Genomic DNA, 26291 nt, shown 5'->3' on the forward strand with positions numbered 1-26291 from the left:
ATGTGTACATCACTCGTATTCTGAGTGCTGGTGAGCTCTCGGGCTCCATTTAAGTTACTGGTACCAGTATATAAAGCCCTAAATGATCTGAGACTCAAGGACTGGATGATGGAACACTTTCCACCCGAAGTCCCAACTTGCAGTTTATGATGAGGGGGAAGAGGCTCTTCTCATGGTCCCACAACTGAGGACGGCTAGGAGGATGCAAGTGCAAGAGAGGGCTTTTTCCCTGCAGAACTCTGCCCCTCCTAGAATCATAGAATCATAGAACTGAAGAGTTGGAAGGGACCCTGAGGATCATCTAGTCCAACCCCCTGCAATGCAGGAATACGCAGCTGGTCCATACAGGGATCGAACCTGCAACCTTGGTGTTATCAGCACCATGCTATTACCAACTGAGCTATCCAGGCTCATGATGTCCCACTCCTGTGGGACATGATGCTCCTTCTCTGGACGTGTTTAGGTGGACAAATGTTTATTTGTCCAGCTCTTTTGAATGGGATGTGTATGTTTAGGCACTGTTGCTTTTATAACTTTCACTTTGATTATTGGATATAGTTTCATCAGTTTTTATGCCGTTAACTGCCCCGGGAGAACTTTGGGGAGGAAGAGGGATACAAATCTAATAAATAAAGATCATTATAAACTTTCCATATGGCAGAAAAGTGTCCGCAAGGCATTGCCATCAAAATGACGACAGTTCAGAAATGGAGTGCTGCTTCATCCCTTGATATAAGGACTTGGGGGGGGGGGCGCAGAAATCAGTCTTTCTAGTGCCATACGACCAATCATTTGGTAACCAGGAAAGCATGAAAGAACCACCTCCAATAGACCTTACAACACCAAACACAGTTCTGCAGGGGCATTGTGTTCAAGAATTGCGGTTGCAAATCCAAAATTTACGATATCAGGATGTTTCAGAAGGTAGGGTCGGGTTTGTCCTTAAATGCAAACTGTGCAATCCTAGAGATTGTCAGTCCCACTGAGTTCAGGAGAGTCCACTACTAGATAAGCATGCACAGGATTGCAGCCTAAGAAAGCAGCCGTGTGGTGAGAGGAGACGGAAGAGACCGTTATTGAAGCAGTGGCAAAGCAAAAGGTTTACAATGCTAATTATTTTATTCTCCAAACTTTCCATCACTTCCCTGTTCTAACAGCAATCTTACCCAACATAATACTTGAGCAGCTTTATACTGTACTAGGAATTAAAGGAAGTGATCGGTGCAAACAATACATTTGCTATTTCATAGCTAATTATACTGCTAGATTCTTAATCATACTAGAAAAACTGTTCAGTGTTATTAATCCTGCTGAAAAGAAACAATCTATAACCTTCCCCCCCACCCCTCATTTCAAGCAATGGACCTGAATGCATTATCTTCCTGCGTCATTAAGCTAACTACCATTACTTTAACAGGTTCAAATATCACCTGCACTGAGATAACGTAATCATATAATTTTACTGCCTAGGGTAACAGTTAACAGATAAGAGTTGTAACCAATTTAGAAGCTCCAGTTTACATCTCCTTAAAGCATTAAGAGCAGATCCCTTCAAGATAAAATAGGCAACAGAAAGGAACTGATAGGCAGCAAAGTTTTGTGTCTTGCATCCCTTATCAGCCACAATACTTCAGTTCCTCCCTCCCGTTTAATCTGTTAAAACACAAGTGAATCATGCTTTACCAAAAAGATTTTTTTTAAGGGCAGCAGAGAAAGCCTTGTTTTCGCAGAAAAACACCTGCCAGTCTTTGGAAAGAGTGTGGAGAGAACAGCACAAACACAGTTAAGTCAAAGATGGCTAATGCAAATGGTTCCCCCAAAGAGAAAAGCAGCGGTCTGTGTCTCCCTGTAAATTAATGCTTCACAAGATTGCAGGTGATTCAGCTTCACCCCCAACCCCCATCTCTGCTCCGTTACCATGCATCCCACTTCAACATACATTTCTTGCTGCTGCGAAATTAGGCTGTTAGGAAAACAGAAGCAGGCTCTTAGCTGTCATTCACTTTCGCTTCCCAAACATATTGTGCCTAAACAATTATTGTGACAAAGGCTGCAATTCTAAACACACTTAACTAGGAAGCGAGTCCCACTGAATATAGTGAGACTTGCCTCCTAATAAACATGTATAGCAGGATTGTGCTGTTAGCCTTCCGTAAGCTACTATACTACTGATTTCTTCTTTTCTTCCCCTAACCAAATCTGCCTGTCTTCTAATGCCCGTGCGACACACAACATATTACAAGGCATTCTGCCCCTAGAAATATGATTACAATATTCCAGATCAGTTTATCTGTATTCCTATACAGAGACTTTTTTTAAAAAAAAAAAAGCATTAAAAATTCCTTCCATATCTAATGAAGAGATGCCATTTCCCTAAACTTTTTTACATGGTGATAATCCCTCTAGCAGGGGGGATGGCTGGGGAAAATCCATTTGTCAGGAGAAAATAACGTCTGATGGCATAAACAGGCTCAGTCTGTAGCATACACACACACACACACACACACACACACACACACACACACACACATATGCTGCCTGCTTGTTTGTTAAGCAAAATGCCTACCTTTGCTGGCAGTCATGATCTGCAGAAGTCCTGTGATGCTAGACAAGGGCTGGACCTGAAAGGAGTCCTACAGTGCAAGCATCAACTCAAAGGGGAGTTAACTCTCCACCCTCTTTGACCCAGAATGAGAAACAACTGCTACACTCCTCCAAAATAAAAGCCTCCTCTGCAGTTGGAAAAGAGGTGCTTGCTCCTTTCAGCACAATCTCTCTCTGCATGTACAACAGGATTCAACAGAAAGGAGGTATTCTCTCTCCCCGCCCCCCAGCTCTTTCACATCTCTGTTCAGAAAACAAGCAGAAGCAACCAGAGGGATTTTAAAAATGTTATTTATAATGATGCTTTTCACCAGAGCACTGGAAAGCCTAACCAATTTCAACGGATGCAGATCACAAGGAACCCTCTGGGTACCATTCCCGTCACTGCTTGATTAAGTTAAATCTCAATAAATTTTAACTCAAAGGGAAGCCACTAATGCATTCAGGAATTGTAATCCTGTTTTAAAAAACAACAACCAGACACAATTCTGCAACTGAGTATGGGTCCCCCCCCCAAAAAAATAGGCATCTTTCAATAAAAGCGTTAAGTTATGCATATTTTAGTATTTGCTTTTTTTCAGAAGTCCAAATAAGTATCCCATAAATTCCATGGCAAGATCCAGAACAGAGACACACCTACACACCTCTCTGCCTAACCAAAACATTTTTGCCCATTACATAAAGCCCCTGTTACAAGAAAATTAAAAGTATCCAATTTTGTTTTCTAGTTCTGAGTTTATAAGCGGCTTGCTTTAATGAATACAAAACAACCACAGTCACCTTTTCAGTTATACCTGCTGCTGATGTATTGGAAGTTATGCAGGAGGGAGGGGCTCGGTTTCCAGAAAGTTGGGTGCTGCAATGGAGGTTTGGTGACATTGCAATGGAGTTTTAATCAGGACAGTTTTGCAGCCACCACAGTCCAAACCAGGCATAGGCAAACTTGGCCCTCCAGATGTTTTGAGACTACAATTCCCATCAGCCCTGACCAGTGGTCCTGTTAGCTAGGGATGATGGGAGTTGTAGTCCCAAAACATCTGGAGGGCCAAGTTTGCCTATGCCTGGTCCAAACTGTACCAAAAGGAGAAGGTGGAACTTCCAGGTACTAACTTCCTGCTTTATGTCTCTGGTGTTTTGTGTTGAGTGGGCTGTAAGACACAGAACTCCCTTAGCCCCACATTGCAAGAGAGTCAATACAGGCAAGCAAGCAAGCAAACTCTCTTTGTTTCACCTTAGGCATTCCATCCCATTCCTGAGTGTGGCCTTTGATGTGCCACCTATGCTGAAATTTCTAATAGGCCTGGTTCTGATTATCATTATCATTCCCGGCTTCATAAACCAGGAACAGCCATTTGGGCAGAGTCCTCCTCCCTTACCAGACCCCTCAAGCTACTTCCTCCTGTTGCGTACCATCTTTGTTGCTCCATTCCTGGTTTGCCAGAGTTCCTTGTTAAATCTGAACCAAGAGGACTGTGGCCACATCTGCACTGTAATGCCAAAGCTGCATCACGCTACAATTCCCAGAGTGGTTTAACGAGCAAACCCTCTTCCCCAGGGAACCCTGGGAATTATAGCTCTGTGAAGAGAATAGTGGTCTCCGAACAACTCTCACGATCAGGCATAGGCAAACTCGGCTCTCCAGCTGTATTGGGGCTACAACTCCCATCATCCCTAGCTAAAAGGCCCAGTGGTCAGGGATGATGGGAATTGTAGTCCAAAACATCTGGAAAGCAGAGTTTGCCTATGCCTGCTCAGGACCCTTAAACTATGTTTCCCATGATTCTTTGGGGGAAACCATTACTGTTTAAAATGGTATGGTGCTACTTTAAATGTTACAGTGCAGATGTGGCCTCCGCACATCACTCAACACATCAGCATAACAAACAAAGCTCACTTTCCTGGTTTAGACATAATGGGAGAAACTGGCGAAATGCCTCTTTTTAATTGGAAAGGGGAAGCTGCAGCATCAAATTGAAAGTAAGAATGTACCTCCATCATCCCTGTTTCTCGCTATGTTGGAACTGCAGCTCTGGATAGTGAAGTCAACTTATTTGATCTGGCTTTGGCATTGAACAACTGCTTTCTTGATTAAAGGAGCATGAATTATACCACATTTCAAATGTCCTGCTATTAACTTCTACCTCACACACCTAATAGGAGTGCTGCCTTGTGGGGCACTAGAGAAAATGATAAATAAGTTGCCACAACTGAATTATGAGTCAAAACCACAAAGCTAACACACAGAGAACAACTAACAACTAAAGCTGGGAACATAAACATCATCACCACCATCAAGTCCAATAGAAAGTGTCTGCTCTGTGCTTCATTTTCACTGGACTGGGAATCAGCAACCTTAAAACTATATTCACATGGAAAGGGACTGGTTCTATGGAGAAATTTATAACTCCTTCCTGCATCTTATATTTAATTAAAGATCCACACACTATATCACAGGAATGGGCATGCCTGGAATTTTGAAACCCTGAGGTGAAGGAAGAACTTTCAATTTCTGCTTCCAGAGACTGATTAATTATAAGTAAAACAAGAGACACACTCACACAAATATGCACAGTGCTAAGAACCACTGAGAAATCCATTTCTCCATTTTCTGGCTACGAAGGACTGAAAAGACCTCCTCGTAACTTAGCAACCAACAGCATATCTACAAGATGAAATCCTCCTTCCTCTTATATAAAGTAAAGCCCACATCAGGTTGCAATTTACCCCCACCAACTGGCATTTTATTCATAATACTATTAAAGCTTAAAAACAAAGCCCCTGTGGATAAGGAACTTAATGCTGGCATTTCTTAAGATCTATTTAAGGAAAATGCTGATGGACTTGAATGAAGGAGGGAGGGAAAAAACCTCTCATATTTAAAGAATGGTCGAGTCATTTGTTTGTGGGGTGGGAAAGCTGTGGCACTCTGAGTGTTGTTGGACTCCCAACTCCCATCAGCCAGACCCAGAATAGCCAGTGGACGGGAATGATGGGAGTTACAGTCCAACATCATTCCGGGGGGGGGGGTGCAAATTCTCCATTACAGTGGTACCTTGGGTTAAGTACTTAATTCGTTCCGGAGGTCCGTTCTTAATCTGAAACTGTTCTTAACCTGAAGCACCATTTTAGCTAATGGGATCTCCTGCTGCTTCTGCGCCACCGGGGCACAATTTCTGTTCTCATCCTGAAGCAAAGTTCTTAACCCGAGGTACTATTTCTGGGTTAGCGGAGTCTGTAACCTGAAGCATATGTAACCCAAGGTACCACTGTATTGGTGAGTTCCAAGAACTTGGGATGTGTTTATATAACATCCATCTCTCTCTCAGCAAAATAGTTACTTTATACAAAACCAAGATGCAAGCTTCATATTAGAGGTGCAATGATCAAAATTAAGCTTCTGTTCAGTGAAAACAGCATTTCTAAGTCTATACAGTTACCAAATTCTAAACTCTCTGGTGCTAGTAACATCACACCAGGAGCTACTTGATGCCCATTGCTTTAATTTTTCTTTCAAGTACTGTTTCTGGAAAAAATTTAACCTATGTTGGGATTTTGGATCTAGATACTCTGTTGGATGTTGCTGCTGGGGAAAAAAACAGTGATAAGGAACAAGCCCGCATATCACTGCCTTTCTGTTCAGATTTTGATATAACTTTGCAAAGGGGAGAACGGCTACTTTTCCCCCCGAGGAGATTCATACATAATTGACTAAGTACTGATCCAATATAAATCTGATTCAATTCAATGGGCACCAAAGGGAAGAAAGGAGCTATCACCATGTTACAATGACATCTTCTGAAGTCAGTCGGTTTCATCTGAGTGGAGTAATGCCACCATACATATACCCTTCATGTTCTTTGTAAACCAGGGCATCATGATGTACGGCAAAGGGGGGAAACACCTGTATTCGCCTGCACTGATGGTCCAAGGAAAGCTACTGTTTCTCAAGTTAGCTACCTCTTCACCAAGGTGACCTTCAAAGACACCAGATAATCCCCCATTGAGTTCTGAACCCCCATGAATTCATAAGCCTCCAAAGTAAATCAAGCTAATTGGACCATTATTCTAATGAGGATGTAAGAGAATGAGGATAAATACATTCCAAAATATAACAATGGAATCTTGACTACTTCATATTCCCTCTACAATTAAAGAACCTGCTTCTGGAAAAGTGGAAGGCATCAAACTCTGTGGGTGCCTCAAGTATAAAACAGCTGTGATCTGAAGCTTACTTATAGTAGTCATGGAAGCGTAAAAGTCTGAAGCTGACCCTTCAAACCCAAAAATTGTGTTTAATGGCAAATATATTTCTTCATTAAGCAAAACAACCACAACAACCTATTTGCTGCTTGGTGTAAAGAGGTTCAGAAGATCCTGTTCGATGAAAGCTACTTGCATTCTCAATGTTACAGCAAAGTAAAGCATCTCAGCACAAACTGTGGCAAATATCAGCAGCAGATATGAGAAAATGAAAGATTAAGGTCCCAAAATCTGCAGAACACCCAGTCTATTTATTAGAAGGCATTCAATATTTCTGTTTTTAACATAAAATTATTGGAGCTAAGGACTTCACGGATGACTGCATTAAATTCTCTTTGATGCTGGTTACTGTCAACCCACATGGACAGCTGCCCAAAAAACTAATTGTTAAATCATACACTAATCTACTGACATTCAAAGACTGCATCAGACACCAACACTATGTACAATATAATGCTTGTTTGCATTTTACACCGAAAACAGGCACAAGCTGGGAAGATCTGCTCCAGACATAGCCGTATGATGACCTCTGAACAATGTCCAGCTTCCTCTCAGGCGAAAGCAATGGGCTACTAGCAACATAGCTTCTCCAGTGTTCACTTTAGAATTTGGCCACATCCCCTCATAATATGATACTGAAAGAACAAGCTCTGCTACTATGCCAGGCTGGCTGAAGGCTACAACAACACATGAAATAAAAGGAATATTGAATCAATAACTTTACAGCTGCAGAATAGGAATATACAGTATATGAATGCTAACACAAAGTGTCTTGTTGCTTTCATATAGAGCTTTTAATCTCAGAATGAAAATTCACTCAGGCTTCTGTTCCAAACCCCTTTGGCCCCAGCCTAACCAATGTGATGCTTTTTTTAAATACACCATCTTCCTTTTCAGTAGTTCTGAAAGCAACTTGCATGCTTTGTTTTTAATGGCAATAAAAAAATAGGATACATCAATCACAAAATAAAAACACAAACCCATTTACTTGTTATTCATTCATCCCACTAATTTCAAACAGGTCTTAACCACAACTTATTGAAGTTTGGATAAAGGGTACAATTTTTCTAAACGACTGATTTCATCTTATAAGAAAGCAAAAGCAATATTTCTACTCACCACCTGATCCCTGGATCATAGTTCCTGATTTCTGGACCTCATCGAATTTTGTAAAAATGATGTTCAACCTGGTTTGCAAGAGGGAAGATAAAACAACTGAACAATCAACATTGCAAAACTTCCAACTGAGAATGCAGACTTTGGCAAAGGTTCGCTGATATCAACCAAAGTATATTTGTGCCGCTAATTTTAATGAAAGAAAGAAAAAACTCTTCCTTCATTAGTCAGATATAGGTGTTAAATGAAAAAGAAAAAAGGATACACCTCAGAAGGGCACACAAGCTGTGAATTACATTATTCCAGAAAAAGCTCAGTACATTCTACAATCTTAGCTTTCTCAATTATTAAAACAGCAGGTGTGCAGTCCTTATAGTTAAGCACAGCTGACAATGTTCCCAAAGATGCTAACTTTTCAAATCTCACAATTTTCAAGTCCACATCATAATTCTGAGATTTTCTTTATTCATCCTGATTGTCAGACTACCAGACAAAACAAGTAATGTACAAATTATAGTCAACTGAACAAAACAACATCATTCTCAAACTACAATCTTTCCGATTTGCTCAAGGCTTTTGAACACTAGGGATCAGGTCCAGCCAGTTATAACACTCAGCAGATGAGAAGCAAAGGATGCTCAGAGTTTAGCAGCAGAAGAAACTGAAGAGCGCTGAAAAATAAGAACATCAAAACCAGAAACTCTTCACTCACCGAGACTGTGGCAATCCTTTTTTGCTGAGATCAGCCCTTACACGTTCACCTACATGTCTGTAGATTTCTACTAGGCTATTTATTGCTGCATCACGAACCTAAAGATCCAAGAAAAGAATAGGAGGAAAGTTTTACACATATAATTAGATAAATCCATAACATAATAATACTGTTATATAACTGTCAATATTGCTGTCCAGGTCTAGGCAGAATTACATATAGGGACACACCTGACTCATGTCAAATCCCCCCCTTTCCCCCAATAATGTTCACTCAGACTTACCTGTTTCATTCCTCTGCACCTGTTCCATGTCACTGGCTGATGCCAGAAAAGCAGGGAAATAATATGACTAATCCATAAGGAAAAGAGAGGAGCAGAGACCACGACCTTGTCTAATTTTGACCTCAGATTTTTAAGAACAAAAGCTTTTCACACAGTTATGAAAACAAACCCCTCTGGACTTCCCAAGGGAAGCAATCTGGTAGAAAATAGGCCACCACTGTGGCAGCTGAGTAATATAAACAGGAACACACATTTTTCCCCCTGTAAGCATATGACAGCATCCTGATGTATTTTACCTGGCCACCAACACAGATGCCAACACAACCTGGTACGTTCACCCAGAGCCTGATGCACAAGCTTCTAAAGTCATATTATGGCAAGATCAGGGTTCGAGAGCCTATGGCCCTCCAGAAGTTGATAGATTCTGTCATTAGCTTCATCCAACACAGCTAATGGTCAGGGATGATGGGACTTGCAATTCAACAGCAAACGGAGAGCCACTGGCGTCATACCCACCCCCATTTAGATAGTCTCCTAAAGGCTCACACTAGAGAAAAAATCTGGAGTTTCTCAATCCTTTGATTGGCTGGCATCCTTCTCAATCATACAGGTAGATCGAACTCATCACCTCTTGCAGACAGAGGAAGAATCACCAGGGCTCAATTCATTTAAATTGGGAGTGGGATTAAGGCCAAGCAAGTCAGAAGCAAAAGCAATCTATCACAGGGAACAGCAGCAGTTTACAAAGGCTAGTTAGCAAACTGGTACAGAGACCAGTCAGTTATATTCTGAACCACTGGTTTAAAAAGGCTTCCTTGCTGGTCTCCCTGAAGCCGGTTTTCTTCCATATCAAGAGGGCAGTGGTGTGGCATACCAGTTTAAATCCCTTCCTGGTGTATCTTAGGTCTCATATTCAGCAGGTTCAAGTCCTGACGACGAAGCATGTATTCCCACCCTCCATCCATTTAAAAGATGTTCTCGAGTATTTTCAGCTCAAGGAAGAGTTTGGTGCCACTTGAAAGCTTGTATAACACACGGCGAGCAGCAGTTGCTTTTAATAAAAAGGCTCATTTTATGTTAATTTTGTTGTAACAAACTGACACGGCTGCTTGCTTTTGGCCAGCACTGAACACTCTTTTTCAAAGGCATGAACACTCATTCAAAGGGACAGCCCTATCTTAGGATCAGATTCAGATCCAAAATGAATCAAGGCACACAAAATGTTAAGAAAAAATTGTGTTACTAGATCTAACCTCTCCTTCTCTAGCCTTCTTTTCCACAGCAAATTGCATTTCGAAAACCAATCCTCCATTCTTCCTTGCTCCCTCTAGGCCGAATCCACATCCATCCCACCAGCTATATTTCCTTCCTACCCCCATGCCAGCTCTTCTACATTGCTCCTCTTCTACCCCCCTGACCAAGCATGGCTCAGGGATCTCCCTATCTCCATGGCAACAACAGGTAAAGGAGAAGCACTGTGTGGGAAGACCATGGAGAAAGAAGACTCTGCCTCCTGGCCAGCCCAGAGACTCAGGGAGTGAACCTGGAGGCAGGGTTGTGGACCCTCCTCTCTGCCCAAATAACTCACCTATGCCTTTTCAACTGCCACTGCCTAAGAGTACAACTGCTCATCGGCAGAGTTCTGGAACTTGGACTCCTACAACTGGCCATAAGCATTCCACCAACTTCTGACGGCGAGAGGACATGAACCTCTCAGTCTTTTGTGAGACACTCTTCTAACTCTTCAAACAAACAGCAAATCAAGTCGCCCCAAAGCAGAAAGGCAGCTCTGAAGATAAAGAGACTATAGTCCTTTTCGTGTCAAGGGGGGCATCCTGTGATAACTGGGGAGCAACACCATTTTGAAGACCACTGGAAATAGCCCAGGAAGGGACCCTATCTGTCCTGTACTGGAAAAAGAGTTACATCGTTCCAGACTCTGAGGCAGGTGACCGTTATACATGCACATTTTTAAAAGCCAGGTGTGCCAGAGTTTCCTCTCTGCATCATTAGCAAGTACATGCGGTGCTTGGTTGACTTTACTCTCTTTCATCTTTCTCCAAAAATGTTTATGGAGACCAGTTGCTAGACATGATGGCTATATACTACCTCTAATATCAAAGGCAGCATGCCTCCAAGTATCAGTTGCTGAGGAACATGACTTTGTGGTATTGTGCTCATATCCTGCTTGAGGGGTTCTTTTTGGCATCTGTGGCATCAGAATGCTGGATCTTGTATTCTTATGCAAGTGTGTGGGGATTTCCCTTCTGTTAATCAACACACTACATTTATATTAAACTACACTAAAGAGAACTGAAAACATATGTAAACAATTTTTACTATTACTACTACTACTACTACTAATAATTTATTTCTATCTCTAATAATAATAATTTATTTCTATACCACCCATCTGGCTGGGTTTCCCCAGCCACTCTGAGCGGCTTCCAACAAAAGATTAAAAATACATTAAAACTTCAGTCATTAAAAACTGCCTTCAGAGGTCTTCTAAATGTCAGATAATTGTTTATTTCTTTGACATCTGATGGGAGGGCGTTCCACAGGGCGGGCGCCACTACCGTTTGTTACTGTTTGTTAATCAACACACTACATTTATATTAAACTCCACTAAAGAGAATTGAAAACAAACGTAAAGGATTTTTACTGTCCCCCCCTTTTTATATTTTAAAAGAATTTTTATTGCAAAGTAAAGACATCAATAACAAGCCATACATAAAGAATAATATAAAGAAAAAGAAAAAAGCAAAGGGAAAAAATGCAAAGAAAAGTAGACAGTAAAAGAATAAGGAAAAGTATATTTCAATACAATAAACGCTATTTTACAAAATAATAGTAATAGACTTCCATCACTCTCACAACACTTCCTTTCACATTTCATATTTTATCTGTATTTCAGTATTATTTTCATCTTAATAGATATGGATATGTGTCTGTGTGTATAATATATATATGTGTGTGTATGTTTCCCCTTTTCCATTCAGTTTGTTACTGTTTGTTAATCAACACACTACGTTTATACTAAATTCCACTAAAGAGAACTGAAAACAAACATAAAGGATTTTTACTGTTTGTTAACTACATCTAGCTCTTCTTTTGAGAGAAGCAGCTTACATGAGACTTCCAGTGGTCTCCTAGTCAGGCCCACACTTCCACAACTTCACCAGGATTATCTATGAAGTATTATACTAGGTGCTCTTGGATCAAGGCATAGCCAGCTAATATAAATAACACTGTCATCAATCACAACACCTAAATCCAATTATTGCTGTCAGTGGGTCTAATCAACACTTCCTGAATTCTACCCAACAGCTGGACTAATGGCTAAAAAAGGAGTCTAATGAATCAATGGGGGGAAACTTCAATGACATATAAAACCGCACCCTCAGAGTTGCTGCCTAACTGCTTTAAGCCTGTATCAGACATATAATGACCATCCTTTGACTGGACCAGTAAAAAAAAAAAAAGGAAAAATGATAGAGCATATAGGTTACGTCTGATTTGTTTATAAATTAGGAATAAAAATTTACATCTCTTCCCCTGATTCACCTTCCTAATCATCCATTCTGTGCCTGCAACAGCACAGCAGAGTTCATTTCCTGAGCAGGAGCAGCACAGAGTATTTTATGGAGTTGAAGAAAATCTCTTTTTCCCATTACAAGCAAGGTCAAAAAGAAGCCTTTGCCGCTGGGCTGAACAGAAAACACAACAAGATGCAAGTGAAACAGTCTGGAGAGAGGGAAAAATAAGATCTTCTAGAAAGCTGTTCTAAAAAGCAATGATGTTTCAAGTCCAAGGAAGCCAAGTTTGAAACAGCGACGTGTGTAATGATGCTGAACTGAACTAAAGAGAAATTCTGCAATGCTTCTCATTTCCTCACTGTGTAATTTACGACCAGAGCAGTCATTAAAATCATGTTATATTTCATGGAGTGACTCCACGGCATTTTTTAAAGTACTATCTAGCTAAAAATAGACTATCTGCAGTTAAAAATAGAAGACCGGCCATTTAAATTTGTCGCCTTTTAAATATAGCCAGTGTCGGACACAAAGCAAGGGTTTTATAAAATGCTATAGCCAGGATCCAAAGAAACTGCTCAGTACACCCAAGGCTACTTTTCGCCTGAATTTCTTGATTAGAAGCCCTTCATGGAACATAGTGCGACTTTAACTCAAAAGTGAACCAATTGAAAATCAAGGTCCCCTTCTATTTTAATTGTTTCAACCATCAGAGGTCAATACTGATGCAAATTCCATTCTCTGCAGCTTTGATGCTATAACTCTACAACAAGAACAGGCAGCAAGTGATGGATTATGATCTGATAAGATACTGAGTCCAACCCCCTTGGCAAAGGCCAGCTGTAATCCTTGCTCAAAGAAGTGCTTATGTATTTAATTGGTACAACACTGATTTAATTTCAGCCAAGTGGTTTATTTCCGGAAATACACAACCTAAATGGCTCTCATATGGCAGTAGCAGGAAAGTAATAAGATCATTTCTAGGGAACTGCTATTAGCCTAAGGGTACAACTTAGGATTCAGGCACAGAAGCGGTGAGAGGAGAGGTAACAAGGAAACTCATGTTTCAGATACATTTCCGTTAGAGCCAGAAAAGGTGGGGAACATTGTTGACCATCTGCCCACTAGCTAGTAGGTGTGAAAGCGTGGATATATGCCTAATTATTGTGTTTGTTGTTAGTAGTAGTTGTGTTTTTCCCTTTTAACTTCTAAGTGCTGTATAAAGATTTCTTTAAAAAAATAGGATAGTTCCGGACAGCAAAGGAAAAGGGAATGGGGAGGGAAGAGGAAACCTAGCAAATTCAGGTACCGATTCCTGAAGTTATCTCAAGTATAATGAGCTTTTGATATGCTACCATGTCAGGTTTAATATTCTTTTACTACTGTACAAAACCCTGAACAACTTAGGCCCAGGATACCTTAAGGACCAGATATGACCCAAGCCAATCGCTGAGATCATCTGGGGGAGCACTATTAGCAGAACTGGTCCAGCCATTGGGCATGGGCAGGGTGAGGCCACTGCCTCAGGCGGCAGAAGCTCCCACAGGTGCCCCATCTGCCCCGCTGCCTCTGTCAGAGGCAGAAAACCAGCACTGCCAGCACTGCCAATTTTTAAACTATTCATAGACCTCTGAACTATGCCACTTCTATGGGCAAGAGTTGGCCGGGGGGGGGGGGAGCCTCAATAACCTTTCTGTCTGGATTTTCACTGTTTGAAATATGGCAACCCTATTATAGCATAACAACTCAAATCCTTCCCATACATGTTGACAAAAATCATACCTACCTCATCTGAATATGGAGGCAGATAGTATACTGAGTGAGTTCATTTTAGAGGCTTGATTACTGAGTAAACTCCACAATTCTGTCCCTGGCATGGAGTTCCATTATTTATCTTAGTAACATCATGGTCCCCTTGTCTCTCACTGCTGAGATCTCTCTCACTGCCCCATAAAACTATATGCAGCCATTTTATGGCACTGCAGAAACATTAGGAAGCTGCAGTTTCTCCCAAAATGCACCATTCGTAAGCCAAAATTACACCACATGCAGAAATGAAACCAAACCCTCATTGAAGGCAATTAGATATTCATTTATATAAGCATGTTCAAGACTGGCACAACAACTTCAGCACAGGGGTAGACATCATGCTCCAAGATCAATGAATGAGAAATCTCAAAGCTTGCAATTCCACACACCTGCCAACCACAAGCATTTCTTGGACAATTTTATTGCACGCAATTTAAAGGCTGTATCTGAAAAAAGAAAAAGAAAAAGAAAATCTTCTCCATCCACCACAGTCATTTTTTCTCCTGGGGGAATATATTTAATCAAATTTGTTTCATTGCAGACTCACCTGGCTGTTTGGATCTCCAAGTAAATTACATATATGTGGCACAATCTTGCTCAGTGTTAAACTCTGAGCTCCAGATCTAAAGACACAAAGAGAAGGGGGAGGGAGAGAACAAAATATGTGCTAAGTATTTTGAAATGATTTTGAATGTGGATATTGTTGTTATTATTTATTATTATTAAATTGTGAATTGGAGAAACCCAACAAGATGGGCGGGGTATTAATAATAATAATAATAATAATAATAATAATAATAATAATAATATCATCTTGCCCTTTCTCCCAAAGTAGCCCGTGGCAGCAAAATATGCTACAAGCTCCGACTTACGCATTGAGTGTTGCAATAAGGCAGAGGCAAATTCCTTCTCTAGTCCGGAAATTCTTGTGTTTGAATCCTCCCAAAATCCTGTCCCATACGTACTGCCACAGAGAAACAAGAAAATAAGAGAAAGATTAACCTAGACAGGCTGCAGTTTTTCGTTTTGTGATTCTGAGTCTTGTAAAGTCTGAGGAAGAGTGTCAGGGGGTTGTGTGGGTTGCTATTCACATGCATCTGAGCAGGCACTGATGGGAGTGGGACTAGTCAACTGTTATTTTTTGTTTTTCCAAGAACTCCTTTTTATTAGGCGAGTGGTAACCTAGCCCCTTCTCATATTGCTTTAGGAAGCTAACTACGCAAAACCACCACACAGTGATTCTCCAGAAAGTCCTCTCCTGAACATCTACCCACAAAAGGGGAGCTGAATGTATGTTAAGACAATTAGGACTAGAACTCATTTGGTTGCCCATAAAATAAGCATTTCAAATGCAGTGAGTACAGTCCTTTAGGTAGATTAGGTAAACAGGAACACTCAGTTGTCTGGTAACCATTTTCTCTTAGTTGGTTTAAATAGAGAATAGCTTTCCATGCCAAAAGAATTGCTAGTGTTTTGTTTGTTTCAAACAGGATGCATCTACTGAAACAAACCTAAAACTGATTTTTGTACTCCCCACCAATTTAACACTGATGCATCAGTGATGACAGCTCTAGTAGGTCATTTAAGAGTGACGCATCCGTTGAACTCTGAGCGATAATGCTGTCTCCAAAAATTGTATTTATGTGTTTAACAGCTCTCAGCTACTTTCAAGGGTTTCAAAAACAAAGCGGGGTTGTCTCTGCAAGGGGTACAGAATGGGGCTCTGCAGCTGCTCCACTCACCACAGGGCAAGTCCCCTGATATCTGTGCACCAAAAACTGTGAGATTGCTTATGCGCAGGGGAACCTCTCCAGAGATCTAAGCTGTGCTTCACACATGTAACAAGTGAAGGGGGCCTTAAAGTGAGACTGGTGTGCTCCATTAAAACATGTGCATTGACCGTTATTATAAAATACACTACTGTAAATATTCATGTCTTTCCTCCCCATCAACCTTCCAAGGAATTAAATTAGGACAGTGTTTTTGAACTAGTGCACCGCAGATGTTGCCTGGTGTGCCATGGGAAAAATTGAAAAATTCGAAAGTTTTTTTTTTTAAAAAAAAATGTCAAATTTTCGCCCACTAGGCGGGTGCCGGACTGTGTCCACCCTATTTTCCAACCGTCCTGGGTGGGGCTCACTCACTCAGGCGGTCCACTCTCATCCGATTCCACTCACTCACTCACTCAGGCGGTCCACTCTCATCCGATTCCCCATAGAGAGCAGCGGGGCTCTGACATCTCCCTCTCCGCACACAGTGCGGAGACGGAGCTGTCATCCGCCGGCTCAGCGGGGATCAGCGGATCGATCCTCACTGAGCAGAGAATGGTCCGCAACGTTTTTGTTTGCCATTAAAGAAAAAAATATTAAACATTTTCTAATGGTGGTGTGCCTCGTGATTTTTTTCATGAAACAAGTGTGCCTTTGCCCAAAAAAGGTTGAAAAACACTGAATTAGGATACTCAAACTGTGACTACTGCTGCTGCTGCTGCTGAAAGACTCCAGAAGTAAGTGTTACCTCAGTAGAGAGATGGCCAGTTGTTCAAACAGAATGTGATAGAGAATATTATATACCTGCCCTCTATAAACAATTTCATTGAGGAGTGAATTGTGAGGAACAAGTGTTTTCCCAAAAACATTGTACCTGATTTCTTGCACACCGGTTACACAGAACTTATTCACCCCTGTTTTGCGTGGTGCTTCCACAAAACTGTTCTGAAACCTCTTGGTCCCAAATCAGGAAAACCATTTGGAATTTATAGCCCCCAACTGAGTGTAAAATAAAAATAAAAATCAGTTTTAAATTTGTTTCAATGGGATTTGCTTCCAAATGAGTGTCTATAAGATTAACATTCTTTATAGCTGAAAGCAATTGGGGAAAGAATCTATTGCAGCAATGTATTTATTTCAAGGCTTTTCACAACAAAACAGGCAGGTCGGTGGTTTAAAAATAATTCACAGGTTTGGGTGTATTCCCTAAACTGCATACAGATTTTGTGAAGATTCTGGATTCCAATCCCTCTAGTAACTTTATTATTAACTATTGCACTTCTGAAGCAGCAGGCCATGACTGTTCATTGAAAGCTTTTGCTCCTGGGTGCCGAGCAAAAATGCTGCTACCACAACTGCAATTCCACTGCAATTCAGTCTGCAGGATGCTGCCTATGATGGATAGGTAGCACTCAGCCTATTTGAAAAGCAGCATTTTCTAAATGATCACAAACCAAAACCTCCAACGGATTCTTTTCTCGGGAGTTGCTTACTTGTATACTGAAGTTGAATATTTCCAGGAACTCACCTGAGGGCTAGCAGCTTGCTCCATGATTTTTAGCAGCAGTGCCTGATCCTGCTCTCGGACCGAGTCTTTCGAATCCCCCAGTCTGTCAATTAAACTCGGTAGTACTAAGGGCAAAAAGCAAGGATGATTGGGGGGGGGGGAAGGGAGGGGTATGGAAAGACAGAGCTGGAAGTACAGAAGCCAACCCTTCCCACATATTTCAAGGTGTCTTAAATAGTGGGTCTGGCAAGCTACTTACATTAATGGAACAGACACTTGCCAAGGACAACAGGCTAATGACAAGGCTACCACACCATTCTCATCAATAGATGCGCATGCTGTGACTTTACCCATGTCAACTTCCCAGTGACATTGACATGCACTTGTCACATGTGCTAGCCTATTTGCATATAATGATCGGACATTAGCAGCTGAAGTAAACCTGTGAATTGGCCAGCAAGTGCCTTTAAATATAACCAGATACACATGGGAAGCAGCCATGGGTAAGTGCTTTCCGCTCGGTCCATGTCATGTTCAAAGCAGGTCTTACACAGACCGCAAGGCCTTATTATGCCCCTGTCTATAATCTGCTCCACTGATGATGGGTCAGTGTTACCCGTGTGCATTTCCACACTTCCACATGCAACACTGGGTGCAGAATTTAGAATCTGAGAAGCCAGCTTTCATTTAATGCCCCCACAACAAGAAACCCAGCTTCTTGTCCCTTTTGTTCTGAAAATAAGCTTAGAAACAGGAGAATGATAAATTGGCTTTCCAATTTAAGCAGTTTCTAAAGGAACATCACCAAACTAATGATTCTAAACTCCAGGGCACACAACAAATGTTATAGAAAGAATGAGCAAAGAATATAACATACAGTGCTCAGAGATCTGCACTGCTTGCCAATCTGCTACTGATCCAGGTTCAAGGTGTTATTATTACAATTATTAAAAAGCCCTTAACAACCTGGACCAGTTTACCTATGAGATAGCCTGAACCCATATACACCCACTTGACAGGTTCGATTGGCAGAATTGGCACTAGTATAAGTGCCACATAATACCCATTCTGCATTGGTAAGAACTCTATTGTCCAGTGTGGCAGCACCTACACTTTAGAACTCCCTGCCTGTCAAGCAGGTGCCTTCACTGTGCTCATTTGGCATCTGCCAATAATATTCTTGTTTAGGCAAGCCTGCCTAGACGCTCAGAAATACTAGTGTGAATTTTAATCTGTTTTATTATCTTAACTTTTTGTATGTTTTAAAGTATTGCAAAAAAATAATCTTGATTTTGTTGTTTTAATCTTTTTGTAAACTGTTTTGAGGCTTTATTATTAGTAATATTATTATTATTATACATTCAAGTGGTGTATAAATTTTATGAAGTAAATATATAAATTGGAATCCAGATTCCAGTTAACACTTTACAGCCTGTCAATATAGCTGCGGCTCAAAAGGAAAATGCTCTGGTGTGTATACATGCAGACAGACAAGTCCCAGACTTCACAATCACAGTTGTTGCAAACTGCTATTTCTTCATAGTTGCAACAATTTAAGAAAAGTGACTGCAATCAGCAGAATATTACAGAATAGCATGCAATCAAATACTACATCTTTTGGCTCAGCTAGTCCCAATGACCTTACCTGTTCCAATTTGGGCTTTAAATCTATCTTGGAGCCGTGACACCAGCGCAGATAAGATGTCCAAGCCCAGCAGGACAACCTGAGTGAGAGAGAGAGAGAGAGAGAGAGAGAGGTAAACATAAAGCATGCAAACTGAACATGAAAGTTAAGCACAATGCAATAGGGCTCTCTGTTGCTGCATTGCTACACACTACTACTTTTGAACATTTAGAAGTAGTAAATTAACAGCCATGCATTTTTAGCCTGGTGTAGGGCAATGTCTGCCTCTCCCTCCCCAAATTGAAAAGTTCACCTTAAATTAATAAATTCACAAGGTGGTCTTGGCAAACCACCATTTCTTAACTGCTGCTTACCATCTGCAAAATTGACATAAGGCACTTGTTACTTGTTATAACAACAGACAGTAGTTATTATGTAACTAAAGGAGCTATATTACCGACTGTGTTCGTAGAGCCTTGCATTTGTCTTTGTGTTGTTGTTTTGTATTTTTATCTAATGCGCTATCTAATGTGTTATTTTGTTTCTAATTTTGTGACTGACTTGGTGTGTGTCACAGAGAGGATGAGGTTAGCAGGTGGCTAAGAAGAGTAAATAATAGTAAAAAGAATGCAAGTACTAGACCAAAATACTTGTTTAGAATGCCATCCCACACCCACTTTCCTGGGAGTAAGCCCCACATGACTCAATGGGACTTACATCCAAGTAGACATATCATGCTGCTAACAGTTTCAACAGGGGGAAGGCAGTTTATTGAGACAGTGCTGGCTTCTTTCTAACACACCATCTGTTAGTAGAGGGTAGAACAAATAACTCTTGCATATATGAAACAACCTATAAAAGTGAGTTCTCGGCATTACCGTTCATTGTTAAATCACATTGCTAGAAAGTCACTATAAAGGCAGCCCTCGCAAGAAGTCTGCTCCGGTTGGAATGAACCTTCGACTTAACTGAGAAAACCATCAGATCCCAAATTCATGCAGCCTCCGTAGAGGCTTCTGTGTGTTTGCAGCAGGAAACTTATCTACGGACTATTCCTTCACAGTGTTACTCGAAAGTAAGTCCCGGCTGCATTCAGCGTGTTTTCCTCCTATGCATCTACAAGTAAACGCCCATTTAGCTTTGCTACCTCCGAGTAAATATGCGTCTGGGATTTCACAAAGAAATATGTTTGTGGACTGCAGCATTTTATTTTATTTTATTTTAACCCCAAAACTCTCAGCAGCCGATGTGATTGCACTAAAACTGCAAAACAGCTAAAATCCTCCTTTGTAAGAGGCGTCGCCGGCAGTTCGCCACGAGCGGAAGCGAAGGGCGACTCTTCCCTACCCCGCCCCGCCCGTGTCGCTTTCGCAGCCCTCTATGCAAATGAACAGCGCTGCAATGCACTGTGGGTATTAGTCCGCAATCGCAAACACCGGCCTCAAGAGCGGCTTGCTTTGCAAAACGGAACCCGGGACCCCGCGGAAGCCTCATCCCCGCATCCGAGCGAGGCGGGCGCCGACGCACTGGCCGCAGCCGCGCGCACAACCGCTCGCCATGACCTCAAGAGGTTTCCCGGCCACCCGCCCAGATCGCCGCAGCGCTCGCTCGCTAACCGTCCTTATCTTGGGGTTGCGCTACTGCTCAATGAACGTCTAGTGAGAGTAGTACTGCTAACACCTAAACAACACGTGAGCATCCCTGGGGTTTCTACCCCATTGAGGTGCAATTTTTGGAACCTTTACTGTCTTATGGCAAAATAAGAATTTATAACTCATGGGATACAAACCCCAGGGGTGCTTGGATGTTGCACAAGTACTATTTTTGCACTATAAGTTTGGTAAACAATAGTGGAACCCCAGTCAGTTTCATCCAGAGCTTAATAGTAGAACTATTCACATTTTGCCATATGGTTAGAAAGTTGCTTATAGAAAGAAAAAACAGTACTGTACACATTTTCGTTTTTATTGTGTTTTCAAATGCTGCCACTAGATGATGCTAGAGATCACTTGGAAAATCTTTTGTTAGAAAAAGCACCTTTGCTACAACAAATATTTATAATTATTCTTGTAAATATGTGCACTATTGGTGTTCCCTACATACATGGGGTGCATTTGTTCTGTTCAAGGTTTGCAATTTGGAGGACACTAGTCTATGAGTCAGAATTAGCAAATCAATGCCAAATTCGAGTTATGAGCATGAGGAATGCTTAATCATGACAGAAAAAGATGCACCATTTCCTCATTTAATTGCAATTATCTTTTGCACAGCAGAGAGCAGTTTGGCAAACGAGAAAACTTTAGGCTTGCAAAGCACTGATCTAATCTTTAGGTTCAACCATACAGGCTACTCTGCCTCCTTCAGGGGTAAAGAAGGCTCATCCACTTCCATTATCAAGAGCAGGAAAATACTCCGCAGCTTTAGCAAGAAGCGATGGTCATTTTCAACACATTTATCATCCATGGCCAAACATCAGCCTAGAATTACCCATTTCTGAAAGGGGAATTGAATACCTGACCCATTTTTACAAGACTGGAGAAGGGGAAAACTATATGGAGGATTTGAGGCCAAGCAAACCGAAAACAAAACATAATCTTCAATCATAATTGATTGTTTTGTTTATAAGCACCAGCAGCATATGGGTTTTTAAAAAATCTATTTCTGCTTCATTCCTTATTTCACTATTTCTGTACAAATGCAGGTTGTTCCTGCATTTACCTCTTTCAATTTTCAAGTTTACTAGGGGCTTAAGGAAGGAATCGCTCCTCGTCCTCAAGATTTTGAAGCCATGAACAAATTGAGTCTAAGGAAATTAACATCCCAATATGTTGAGCTACCATGAAGAGAAACACCTCACACATCTCCAATCATCCAATCGCCAACCTTTGGTAAATCGACAGCTCATAGTACCTCAACTAATGAATGTTCAGTTAAGATTTTCAACCAACAATAAGGCCGTTTTTCTTTCAAGAGCGTAGAAAAGCCACTTCAACCTCAGCTGAAAAGGGAACAGGGATCTTTGCAAAATAATAATAAATAAATCTCAAGTCAAATTCTGGAAGAGCAACCACACTAGTCTCAAGCAGAAAGGCAACCAAAGCACTGCCGCATCTTTATATATATATTAAAAAAATCCCCTCAGGAATTCAAAGTTGGAACTCTTTTCGAAAAGCAAATTCAAAAACATGCTTTGGTAATGATGAAGTGGGTAGAGGAGGGCGGGAAGAGACTTGGAAAAGCTCAGGGGAGATATGAAAAAAATATAGTAAGAAAAGCCCGGGGCAGAATTAAGAAAGGAAAGTGAGTCACTATTGGCACAAAAAGCAGAGGTAGCAGTTTTTGGGGTGCTCAAGAACTGTATTAGAGCAGTACCATAAAAAGGTAAAGGGACTCCTGACCATTAGGTCCAGTCATGGCCGACTCTGGGGTTGCGCCGCTCATCTTGTTTTACTGGCCAAGGGAGCCGGCGTACAGCTTTCGGGTCATGTGGCCAGCATGACTAAGCCGCTTCTGGCGAACCAGAGCAGCGCACAGAAACGCCGTTTACCTTCCCGCCAGAGCGGTACCTACTTATCTACTTGAACTTTGACGTGCTTTTGAACTGCTAGGTTGGCAGGAGCAGGGACCGAGCAACAGGAGTTCACCCCATCGCAGGGATTCGAACCACCGACCTTCTGATCAGCAAGTCCTAGGCTCAGTGGTTTAACCCACGGCGCCACCCATGTCCCTCAGAGCAGGACCATACTAGCCAACAAAAATGTAACAAAAGAGTGAACTGTGATAATATCTCTTGCTTGTCTGAATCGTGTGTGTATACGTGTGGATGGAAACCTGTGGCTTGAAGGTGGCTGGAATGCAGCCTGCTGCAGAAAGGTTAGGAGCTACACCTTTTGCTCTTTTGGCCCTTGGCTCTGTTTGCCACTGGCATACGTGCCCCCCCCCCCAATGTTGCCCATGGGGGAATATGGCTCTCAGACTGATAAATGTCCCTCAACACCGGGCTAGAAGATGAGAAACAAAGTGTGCATTGGGGGAAGCTGTCTGCCTGTGAAACCCTGCAGTCTGCGTTTGGTCCCAGCCTTAAGGTGGAATAGGGGAGGAGGCAGCAGACATTCAAAAGAAGCTCTGTTAGGTGCCATGCAGGTTTCAAGTTGCATCAAGGGCCGCTGCTGGAGAAGTAACAAACTACCGTTTATCTCACATGTTTGCAAATATCAAGATTCTGGAAATAGGTGCACTTAACCCTACGGTGACCTTTAGATAAAGCCTAGCCTATGCATGCAGCAGAATGAGTTGGCTGAGTAGACAGCAGCACTTCAGATTTCAGGTGAGGGAGGCTTCTGACATGAAAAACAAAAGCCTACCCTTTCCAATTGGAAAACTAACACAGCATGGAGATAAATGGTCTCCTGCAGCTTTCTATTTGCAGGGAGTTTGAGGGAAAGAGCTAATTCACAGCCCAAGTTTAGATGACACACTTGGTTAAACGATGGCTTGCTGGGAAGGAGTGACATTGGCACAATCTCCCCAGAAGCCTCCACATTTGTACCAAGCCATGGTGTTTGGCTTGGTGTAATATGCAAAGCAGGTGTCTGAACCCTTCAGGGGAAAATACAGTGGTGCCTCGCAAGATGAAAAGAATCTGTTCCACGAGTCTCTTCGTCTAGCGGTTTTTTCGTCTTGCGAAGCAAGCCCATTGACGGCTTAGCGGATTAGCGCTATTAGCGGCTTAGCGGCTTTTAGCGGCTTAGCGGTTTCGAAAGGGGGGGAGGGGAAAAAACCGCAGGAACTCGCAAGACATTTTCATCTTGCGAAGCAAGCCCATAGGGAAATTCGTTTTGCGAAGCGCCTCCAAAACGGAAAACCCTTTCGTCTAGCGGGTTTTCCGTCTTGCGAGGCATTCGTCTTGCGGGGCACCACTGTACAAAGTTCACAGTGTATCCATTGCTTCCAACTGCTTCACAAGTTCAGTAGAGCAGGAGCGGAACCTACCAGGGTCTAATTATAAAAACAATTACGATAAATTCCCAAACCCACTCCCAGCTTCTAGGATCAGACAATGGGGACACAGTTAAGCCATCTAAGACTTTTTAGCTATTTCCTTGTCTAATCAGCATTTAAAATTAGCTAAGGGGTCAGGCTATCACAGCAATTATCCAGCTACTTCCAAAACCTGAGGTAGGAGTGATACAGCACCATTGGCTCACTTGTGAAGATCGAGAATAGACTGACAGGCCACTAACGGAGTCCACAGCAGTCTCAAAAAGTATCAGTTCAAAAGGCAGGTTCATTAGTGTAACTATGGCCAACATTGGGTTAACCATAACACACTCTCTCTCTCTCTCTCTCTCTCTCTCTCTCTCTCTCACACACACACACACGTACGTCATATACGGTATTTGGTGCTCTAAAATTAAGCATCTGTAGATAAATTACCCCTTAAGCCACATAAAGAAATCCAAGCTATATACTTACAAAGGGGGGCGAAACATATATAGGGCTTTTTGATTAGATAGAAATCATTTGATGTAAGCAAGTCAGATGTGCTATGTCTTGAATTTTCAGCCCTTGTAACAAACCAGCTGCCACTACAGCGATAACTCTTAAAAAAAATAATAATCAGAACAGGAACCACATTTGTGCAATAGCAGAAGAATGAATTCTGGCTAATAAGCAGCTTGATCTAGCTATTCCTCACTATAAAACAGAACATACATTCACCTGAATGATCTGTCGTGTCTTTATCTTCTTATTATGACAGGGCCTTGATCTTTCGGCTCCTGAGATTCTTTTTAAAAATCTACCACCGAACAGTGCAGAATGAAAAGGCTAAAATACTTGCGGTTAGCATAACATATCATTGATTTCACACACTGTTCAAAATTGAAGACAATTTTTAAATATTGCTACTAGCTCATGAAATGAAAGTCAGAATTCCTGAACCTAGTACCCTCTCTCCAGATGTTTTGGACTACAACTCGCATCAAGGACCTGGGCTAAGTGGCCCCTTTTTGCAGCCTTACAGGCGGGTTGGGGGAGGCGGGGCAAAGAGAATTACAGCAAGGGTGTATACATGGAGGAAAAACAGGACATGGGAGGGCTGCAGCTTTAGTGGAAAGGCAGATGCCACATATGCCCAAAGTCCCAGTAGGGCTAGGAAAGACTCCTGCCTGATAGAGGAGGCAAGTCACTGGTCAGAATTTGGAGCTATGTTTGGTCTGACTTGTTATAAGGCAGTTTCCCACATTCCTAAAATCAAGGCCACTTCAGGAATGCAGGCTGTCAATTAAGTCTAATCAACAAGTATACTTGGGCCTCTTCTATCTACCCAGCCCTCTAAGCTTATCTTCCAATTAGTGAACATCCAAAGCCGTGAGCATCTGGGAACGGGCTGTGATAAAAAGGATCGCCTCCCACTTCACCTCAATATTCCCCCAACACATATTGTGGAAGTGTTCGTTGTTGTGAAGTTTTTGTTCGTGCACGTGAACCAATTCGGAAACATTGCCGGACACAATTATATATAGAAAGATTGGAGTCTCAACCATTAACACCAACGTTAGAAGGAAGTGTCAGTATTGGTTTTGTTTTCTTTTTTGTTTCTCTTTGTAACCTTTAAAATTGGAATAAACATCATTTATAAAAAGAAAAAAGAAGGAAGTGTCAGTAAGTGCTACAAGAGTGCCTTCTACACTATAAGCCAGGGGTTGTCAGCCTGGTCCTTACCGCCCACTAGTGGGCGTTTCAGGATTCTAGGGGGGCGGTAGGGGGTTCTACAGCACAAGCTGAATCCTTCTTCCATCAAGCACTGGTGGGCGGTCAGGAAATTTTACCATCAAGAAAGATGCAATAGTGGGCGGTAGGTATAAAAAGGTTGACTACTCCTGCTATAATAAATCCAAGGGTCTTCCATCACCCTTGATTCTTTACTGAAGTGCACAGAGAGTAATTTGGGATGGGGGGGGCGGGTAAGCAATACCAGTGGGATATACAACTGACTGTTTACTGGTCAGTGGAGTTCTCTTTATAAAGCCTGAAGCCTCTCTGTTTTGAGAACATTTTAGCTGTAGG

The 26291-nt window shown here is 41.8% G+C and overlaps 1 protein-coding gene and 1 long non-coding RNA gene across 8 annotated transcripts in view; one reads left to right on the forward strand and one right to left on the reverse strand.

Moving 5' to 3' along the window:
• The window catches only part of CLASP1 (cytoplasmic linker associated protein 1), a 161954-nt gene that overhangs the window by 94972 nt on the left and 40691 nt on the right, over positions 1-26291 (reverse strand). For all 7 annotated transcript variants that reach the window (XM_081852507.1, XM_081852510.1, XM_081852508.1 and 4 more), the window contains exons 3-8: positions 19242-19320; positions 17618-17721; positions 15193-15284; positions 14868-14943; positions 8693-8790; positions 7984-8051 (exon numbers count right to left, since the gene is read on the reverse strand). In XM_081852507.1, the coding sequence (XP_081708633.1) occupies positions 7984-8051; positions 8693-8790; positions 14868-14943; positions 15193-15284; positions 17618-17721; positions 19242-19320 (517 nt within the window). The remainder of the gene's footprint in view (positions 1-7983; positions 8052-8692; positions 8791-14867; positions 14944-15192; positions 15285-17617; positions 17722-19241; positions 19321-26291) is intronic.
• Positions 10780-12920, forward strand: LOC309337144. The gene is made up of 2 exons (XR_014154122.1): positions 10780-10919; positions 12306-12920. It is a non-coding gene; the product is annotated as an uncharacterized lncRNA (long non-coding RNA).

This window comes from Podarcis erhardii (assembly GCF_964252035.2).
Source record: "Podarcis erhardii genome assembly, chromosome: 1".
Classification (NCBI taxonomy): domain Eukaryota; kingdom Metazoa; phylum Chordata; class Lepidosauria; order Squamata; family Lacertidae; genus Podarcis; species Podarcis erhardii.